The sequence below is a fragment of the Lethenteron reissneri genome, chromosome 3 (genome assembly GCF_015708825.2).
Source record: "Lethenteron reissneri isolate LAM-NWPU_2019-01 chromosome 3, ASM1570882v1, whole genome shotgun sequence".
NCBI classification, from domain to species: Eukaryota; Metazoa; Chordata; class Hyperoartia; order Petromyzontiformes; family Petromyzontidae; genus Lethenteron; species Lethenteron reissneri.
Window position 1 is genome coordinate 4753392 of NC_083781.1, and position 9013 is coordinate 4762404.

General features: G+C 47.5%; 1 protein-coding gene across 1 annotated transcript; it reads left to right on the forward strand.

Annotated features, from left to right (window-relative positions):
- Positions 1-4155: 4155 nt before the first annotated feature.
- Positions 4156-6875, forward strand: LOC133347804 (uncharacterized). The gene is made up of 5 exons (XM_061560430.1): positions 4156-4242; positions 4660-4720; positions 5884-6001; positions 6306-6493; positions 6745-6875. Exons 1-5 carry the CDS (start codon positions 4156-4158, stop codon positions 6873-6875), a joined length of 585 nt encoding a protein of 194 aa, XP_061416414.1.
- Positions 6876-9013: the final 2138 nt, after the last annotated feature.

The window sequence follows — 9013 nt, forward strand, 5'->3', positions numbered from 1 at the left end:
ATGTTGTGGCTTCAACACACCGGTGGGCTAAAGCAGTGAACTATTTGTCTTTGTCAACGTGACACATTTTTACTGATTGGCCGTGTCGGGTGGTGGAGGGTTACGACACATTTATAAATAACGCGATCTAAACCCAAAAACGTTGATTATAAACTAAATACAAACAGTGTGTTTACGGTGTGTTTAATGATTCCCTCAGCCAGTGGAATTCACACTCTTGGCTTAGGACCACTCATGGAGGGTGAATGAGCATTGCCTCCGCCCCTGCGTGTTGCGATGCTCAGAGCGAGGTGACAACTCTCATTCCGTGCGTTCTCCCCCCCCCCCCCTGACAGCATCAACAAGAAGAGACAGCAGCTGGAGTTGGAGATCATGAAGATCCTGCAGATGCAAGGGGGACCCTGACAACAACAACATCGTCACCCTCCTGGACAACTTCACCTTCCGGGGACACAACTGCGTCGTCCTGGAGCTCATCAGGTGAGTGTCATGGCGTCCGATGAACACCGATCCAAAGACAAAGATTAACCGGTATAGCCTGAGAAGATTGTTGGGGCAAGTGATGTTAGCAAGTAGCACCTATGAAGACGGGCAAGGCACACGAGGGGGTGGGTGGCCAGCACCACGCCCGGCAGCCTTTGTCTCCCCAGTGGCGATGTTTACACACCGCACCAGGTACTCATTTGAGGCTGAGTCGACCTAGGGGAGGCCAAGGACTGGTTCAAATAATCGTCATTGGTCTTGGCCGTGAGCGGGAATCGTGGAGCAATGCGCTAAACGCTGCACCACCGCTCCCCCAAACACCGATGCATCCGTGTGTTCATACACATGAATCGTTTGGATGTAGAATAAATGTCCGTAGGCTTTCAGAATGCCCTAGAATAGAGGACCGACCGAAATTCGGTTTCGGTTTCGGCACCGAAAGTTGGCAAATGGCCTCTTTTAGCATACTTTCGGTTTCAGGCCGAAAGTACATTTTTTACTTTCGGTCTGGTTTCGGTTTTGGCCGAAACTGATATTGACTTTCGGTCGTCATTCGTCAACCGAAGATCTATTTTTAGAAAATAACGCTAGTGCTACGTCTATCACTCTGCCTATCGGCCGGTCAGTCGGCACTAGGCAATCCTATGCGATAGGCTACAAACACACACACACATGTCAGTAGCATCAGCTTGTGAGTGAGGTTACAGCCACAACCATGGTCTGCTAATGTATATACGACCGGTCAACAGACGGCAGCCTGCATCTCCATCCGTGGGTGGAGTCTCTTTGGCAGGGCAACAACAAAGTGTCTCTGTTGTCTGTACCCAGCCGCCTGCCCGCCTTGGCTTATGTGTTGCGTTCGCTTCAGTCTACACGTGTGTTGATACCGAGATTCCAAGTCTGACAATTAGAGGCCGACCGAAATTCGGTTTCGGTTTCGGCGCCTAAAGTTGTAAAATGGCCTCATTCGGCATAGTTTCTGTTTCGGCCGAAGCCAAAAAGTTAACTTTCGATTTACTTTCGGTTTCGGCCGAAACTAATTTTTTTACTTTCGGTCTAATTTCGTTTTTGGCCGAAAGTCAATTTTTTACTTTCGGTCTAATTTCGTTTTCGGCCCAAACCAGAAATTCAGCTTCGGTCGGCCTCTACCCAACAATTATTGCCTTTCTACGCGGCTCCATGGTCAGACATAACTGTTTATAATGCCTTCCTGCCTCATTGACTATATTTTGAGTTGAGCGGCAACCCTGTATGTTAACTACGTGCGGCTTTGCCTCAGTCAAGCACGTGTGCTCCCGTTCAAGGGGCCAATCAGGGAATGTGTAACAAGCAGAAAGAAACTGTAACCATTCACGTTTTGTGCCGTCACGCAGCGGAGACTTCCTCCAAAAGCTGGACGAGACCTATGGCTTATACATGACGGAAATGAAGCCGTATGTGCGCTCCATACTGCGGGCCTTGGCAAAGCTGAAGGAGATGCACATCATTCACGCGGATCTGAAGCCGGTGAGTGAACTAATCAGCCTGCTGCGTCTTTTGTCCGTCTGTATGGAGTTAGTGCCTCAGTTCGTGCAGTTGTAGAAAATGAGAACTCTCTTGTAAACCTTAGTAACAGGATTTCGAGATATCCAGTGACTTATTCTACACCGAAACAACAGTCATGCCACGACTTGCTATTTCATAAATACAGAGAGCCAAAACTTGCATAGAAATACAACTTTTCATATGGATCTCTGTTTGCTCTCAACAACCAACGCTCCACGGAACATTTAAGATTTTCTAATGTGCGTTAAACAACAACGACCACTGCCCTAAGCAACAATTCCGAATGCCAAAGCTAAATTATGGGCGTAGCAGTGGTGCGGTAGTTCGCAATCTGCACTTAGAAGTCAATGATCAGAGTTCGATTTCTGGCCACGGCTAAAACCAGGGTTTGGGTGATATTTGAACCGGTCCTGGCTCCCATTGCCTTCAACAGCTGGCCCTGAGCAGCATGGTGAGGTATGGGCATATAACTCCCTTGACCAACACGGCATGGGGTAGGGAGATCTTCAACCATTATTACATTCACAAAGGTCAGTAAGTGTTCAACAAAAATGAGTACAGGAAATCTTTGAGTAAATCGCCATGAACCAGTTCAACAAGACGCAATCTCACCGACACACCACTCTGTCCTTTTTGCAGGCAAACATCTTGGTCAAAGACCACATCAGTGGCAATATCAGGCTCACGGATTTTGGCTTGAGCATCAGCGAGATCTGCCCAAGTGAGTGATGTAGCTGCCCTGTGTGTGTGTACGTGTGTAGCAGCGTGTGTTTGTATGTGCGTGTCACAGTGTTTGTGGGGAGCGGTGGTGAAACGGTTAGCACGCTGCACTATGAGCCTGTTAAAGCTATATGGGGGGTCTTTGTCTTCGTGCTGTGGTGGCGTGGTGGTTAGCACCGCTTAAACAAAGTATGGTAGTGACACTCATACCCTTCAAACGTTACATTTCGTCAATCATTTGGCCAGGATTTCAACTCTCAACCTCACAGTGGTGATTAGGGTAGTTGTCACACAATAAAAGTTGTTACTCACCGCAGAGAACTCTCGCGACACGACAACTGCACTCTATGATAGCTGGCACCAGTGTAATGAAAATAATTAACATTTGTAAGTGCGACCCAGCTGATATACGCATTTACGTGGGCGATCTTTGTCATTGTGCATATTTTGAGTGCCATACGTGACTGCGTGTGTGTACCCTCATCTATTCTGCACTTCACAAGTGAATAACGTGCAAGTGCCACGTTGTTTGGTCACCTGTCTGTCCGTGTGCTGCTAGGAGCTTGGTGTCTTGGAACGAGGTGGTACATGCCCCCAGAAATGTACTTTGGGCTCCTGGTCACGTGCAGCGCGGATATGTGGTCACTCGGATGTGTGGTGGCTGAGATGCTCTCCGGGAAACTGCTCTTCAAGAAAAGCTTGGAAGACCACATCGGCTATCTCATCCAGGTATCTGACGCGTAGGAAAACACCATTGCATAAAAATCCAGTTGGTTATAAGGTCCTGCTGTTGAGCTACAAGGCTGTCAGTGGGTTAGCCCCACAATACTTACAGTAGCTGATCCACTCATGTACACCAATGATGTCCTTGATATCTTCTACTCCTTAGTTTTCTGAGGTCAAGTCTCAATTTCTGGGGGCGACTTGGCTTTTTGCCAGTGAAGCTCCAAGACTATGGAACGTGTTGGCCTCTGATAACAAGACAGAATTTTTTAAGTGATTTAAATCTCGCCATGAAAACTCACCTCGATAAAATGGCCTATTCCCCATAGTTTTGGTCGTCTAATTTCCTAGTTTTGGTCGTGTAATTTCCCTGCTTTCCATACACGGGGCGCATTGGGATCCTCGGATGAAATGCGGCTTACAAATATTAATTATTATAATATATACATACTGATGAATTCTATCATTTTTATTGTAACAAACCTCGAGCCCGATACGGCACCACCAAAACGGGCATAATATTTCCCATGGGACAGTTCCAACTGCGCCATTTAAAGGATGAGGGGGGTTTAATTTGAATTTTAATCAACAATGAAGTCCACAATAAACAACAACAACAGCAGTAGGGGGTTGGTTATGACTGATGGTGCACGACGATCAACTCGCGTACAGATCCACTATGCGATGGCTCATGCGACAAAGCTGGTTACGTGCAGTGCTGTTGTCATCCTCTGGGCCTTTCACTGGTCAAAAAATGTCGCTCAGCTGCCGGTACACGGGAGAGGAGTGGACGTGTTCACTGCATGATCACAGACCATTTGCATGAGTAAAGAAGGAAAGAGAGATTTCGGGTTCATCGGTAATACCAGAGAATCAGAGCGTCAGGCTGATGCCCTTCGCAATGATTAATATTGTTATGATTATTGTGGTTTATTGTTAATCCATGAGGCTTTCAAAGCCTGTTGGAGAGCAACGAAGCCGCACGTAGTAGCCACGTCGTCAATTAAAGACCAAATATGTATGTATCGCCTGATGATAGAGATACATATCTGCAAACAGTATGTACAAGAGCAGTCAAAGTTTATTGTTCGTCGACGTTTCAAAGAGACAAAGTGCAGCGTATGTACGCTCTGTTCACTCGGGCGACGAACCTCATCCAACTCATCCCTCTTGTGATCTTGGTTTCAGATGTTGGGGCTCCCACCCAAAGCCATGATTGACGCCTCGATCCACAACATCATCTCCTTTGGTGAGTGGACAGGGGGGGTGGTGAGGTGGTGGTGGTGATGGTGTTGGGGCTCGTAGCTGTTGCGGCTGCTGTCACTGCCCGGAGAGTCGAGGCCGTGCAGCCGCGTGTCTCGTGCTCTGTGCTCGAATAGAAAGACATGGAAACTGATTCGCGTCATTTAAAAATGAACTGTGCTTTATTTGGGTTTAAAAGTCACAACGGTCTTGGCAACGTACTTGTCAGTACGTGTTGAATTAGTGCGACAGTAAGGAGTCTTATGAAAAAAATACTTTAAACGGAACGGTTATGTTTAGGTAGCACAGTATATTTGGAAAACCCCAGGGGATTTGCAATCCAACAAAGGACGTGTGCATTAATTACATGGAATTCTGGCCATCAAATTTTTAATAAAGATGAGTGGCCGCTTTTTTATATTTCAGCATGACTTAGCACAATTTTAAAAAGATTGTGTGCCAGATGCAACGGTATACTAAATCATAATAGAGCAGTTCTACCATAGTATTAAACAAGCATGAAGAACAACCCTCCACACAAACTGTTGGTCTTTGATTGAGAAATCTATTACGCTTAAAAGCACGCTTGTACAACAAATTACCATCCTCTCCAAATGATGCAAATAAAAATATAATACTAAAATAAACATCAAGGTGTCTCCTTGCTCAAGCAAGTATCAGGAGGTTCTCGTCTCCTTCGGTGGCCCAGAGTTGAGAATGGGAATTTCACGCTTAAGAGTAGGCCTCGGTAAGGTAAAAATTTAAATGTAAAAAGCAACGAGCCTACCTTTACCCTACCTTTACCCTACCTTTACCCTACCCCCTACAAATTACTCGATTACAGGGTAATTACTGGGGTACTACACATGAAAAAGGTTTATAACGGTAAATGCTAGGTAGAGCGCTTTATACATAGAGAATACTCTCGATTCCAATTTTACAATCTTTCTTTGAACTCACTCTGTCTGTTGTTTTTGTCGTTGTTGTTGTCCTTGTTGTATCCTCAAATCTTGTAACTCAATTTTAACCCACTTCCCAATGTGGTGTCGACTGCCAACAGGGAATCATATTCGCAAACATCGCAATTGGAGGGTTAAGGACCGCCGCCGCGTTGTACTCATCGCCACAACTAACTCAGTGTCTCTCTCTTTTTGTCTCTCCGATAAACAGACGAAAAGAATCGCCCCGTCGTCAACGGGAAACGGATCGTCCCGTGCTCCGTGTCTTTGAAGACAGTTCTGGGAACCCGCAATCGAAAGTTGATCAATTTTCTCCGCGGGTGCCTTCAGTAAGAGACTTGTTACTCTTGTCTACATTTCACCTCGTACAAAGACTTAAATATAAATCACTTTGAGTCTACCATCAACATTACTGGAAACGATCTTAGACCTCACGTGTCATTTGGGCTAGGACTGCAAGGTTTTGTGTCACACCGGGGCATCGTTTCTTCATCTCGTAGCTTTTTAAAATAAATATCGTTTCTGACAAAAGTGTTGATGATAGAATTGCGCATTTCACCCCAGCCCATGATTCAATGAAGCGATTTTAGAATGCAACAGGCAACTGACTCCCACCATTTGCCTTCTTGACAGGTGGGATCCCCAACGTCGCCTCACACCCACGGAGGCCCTCAACCACCCATTTTTGCGGGGCGGCAGGGCCAAGCCACCGCAAGCGAACTTCCCGCCTTGCCCAGCCACGGACACGGAGCCGGTGGCGGCTTGCAGCCTCTCGGCAGACCCCCGTCTCAGCCAGGGAGATTGCCAAGTCCCTGCTGCAAGCGAGCAGACTCCGGAGTCGGCTTGGTCAAATCAGAATACTGCAGTCTCAGTTTATGGGAGCAAGTGGGCTTCAAACTCGGATTGGGGAATGCAGTCGGAGTGGGGAGTGGAGTCGGTGGGTGACTGTGCGGTAACACGCCTGACTGAAAAACTCTTCAATCAATGTGACAGCACCAATGACGTCATCGTTGAAGAGGAAATTGAGCCGATGGAGGCCTGCATCCTCCCGGAAATCCCCTGTCTCAGCCAGGGAGATTGCCAAGTCACTACTGCAAGCGAGCAGACTCCGGAGGCCACTTGGACAAATCAGAATACTGCAGGCTCAGTTGCTGGGAGCGAGTGGGCTTCAAACTCGGAGTGGGGAGTGGAGTCGGTGGGTGACTGTGCCGTAACACGCCTGTCTGAAAAATTCCCCAATCAAAGTGGTGGCACCAATGACGGCATCGCGGAGGAGGAGGAGATGGAGTCGGCCACGAGACAAGAGTGAGTCTCCACGCAGAAGTGCACCTTGAGGAAAATGTGTATTGAGGAGGTTATTCAGTGAAAGTGTTCTCCGATATAAATGTAGCATTCCGCCACTGGCCGTAGTGAGAGATGTGTGGTATCCTCCGACCTCGCATTTGAGCGGCCGGACACATCTGAGGTGCACTACAGCAACCAGTGTAAGCACAGCCGAGAATGCATGATGGGGCAGACGGTGGCATACTGAATGCGCGCAGGTGTGTACGTTGAAATAATTTTGCATCCGTACGTAGCCGACCGTGATAATCGTAGCCGACCGTGCTAACGATGGCGCGTGCGTCCGTTTGCCAGGCGGGGCCCTGCTCTCCAACCAGGCAACAACCACGAGGAGCATGCCGTCGACAAGACTGGGCCAAGGGCGTCACACAGGCCTGGACGGAGATTCTCCCGCCTGAGGCGGAATATTCGGGGGCTTCTGCGATTCATTCGGGAGCGCTGTTTCTGTTCCCGTGACGATACTGCTGAATAAATCCTGTCATGCGACTTGGGCCCTCCCTGCCCTGTGTACATATTTTTCAATGTTACTGTCGTTTTTATCTCACTTCTTTCTGGTCCAATGACTCCAAAACTCACGGTTTAAACTGAAGATCCCAGTGGTCCTCAAAAATATTTACGGGGACTCTTCAACTTAGAAAGTCTCAGAGATACGAACAAACCTGTCCATATTCCAGTTGCCTGTTTGGACTGAGATTCATAAGTTCAACCGCCACGCAATAGATGGTGGTTGGTGGCATCTACATCTATACAACGTGAAGAACCAGTGGCCTCTACGTCTACAGGAGATTATACAACTCCTAAAGCCATTCCCCATGTTTAGTGTACACGCTGTACAACATGTTTAGAATCGACAGGAGTAAAGTTGGACTTACGAACAAATAGACTTATGAACAGACTTCTGGAACCTAACTCGTCCGTAAGTAGAAGAGTCCCTGTATATGGTGGTCACTCTGAACAACGCAGACCCAGCCTCCTTTTTACGATGTTTGGTCCATTAGGACGTTACCAGACGCATCTTTCTGTGCTAACAACCACACGATGCACATTAGACAAGTCACAACAGGTCACGTTTAATACTCCAAACTTGTCTGGAGTAATTCGCATACGGCAGACATTTCTGCACATTTGCAGAATTACATGTCTATGGGAAAGGAACCATGTGTATTGCATTACAAGGGGTGCTTGGTCGTGTGTGGATGCAGGTTGGCAGAGCCACTGATTAATCAGAATATTTTTTTATCCTGGAGAAATCCGATGAGCTATGAAGCTCTTTTCACATATGTCCAGTAGGGGCAGGTCAGCGAGGTTTGTACAAAAACGATATGAGAGGCAAGATGTAGAAAATGTAAGCATGTTGCTAAAAATACAAAGTACATTCCTGCCGATTTGTCAACAGATGCAAGCTTTGGCAAGCCAGCAACACAACAACAACAGCACCAGACCACGACAAGACAACGCACAGTCCCTCAATTACATTGCAAATTAAAATCGAGCGTTCAATGCGCGATATTTGAAACAACGTTACTAAATGGCAATATTCCCCTCGAATACCGAATGAACGAGGCTAAGACGCTTGCAGTAATGTTCAAATATGTGTAGTAAGTAGAGGAGGAGACGATGTCGAAGTTGAGACACACTGTTTATTAACTCCGGGACAGATACAATAGTTGAAGGGGTATCGGCCCCTTCACCCGTACTATGGGAAACCCACCCTAGTACTAAGCCCTCTGTCCTGTCCCCCAGTCCTCCTCTACTGGGCTACGGGAGGCTGACTGATCTGGCCCTGGCAAGCACAGATCTCGGCACCAGCTAACCAGCCTTGCCCTGATAAGGGCAGCGGTCTGGAAGCTCTTGGGCCGCGCCACTGGCTTACCCGGCTCGGCCCTTATAAGGACGGCGAGACCGGGGAGTCCCAGGGCCTAATCTCCGAGTCTTGGATCTTCACTGGTCAGCTTCGTGTCGAACTGAACTCGAGCTCTTTGGGTTCCACCTTTTATAGG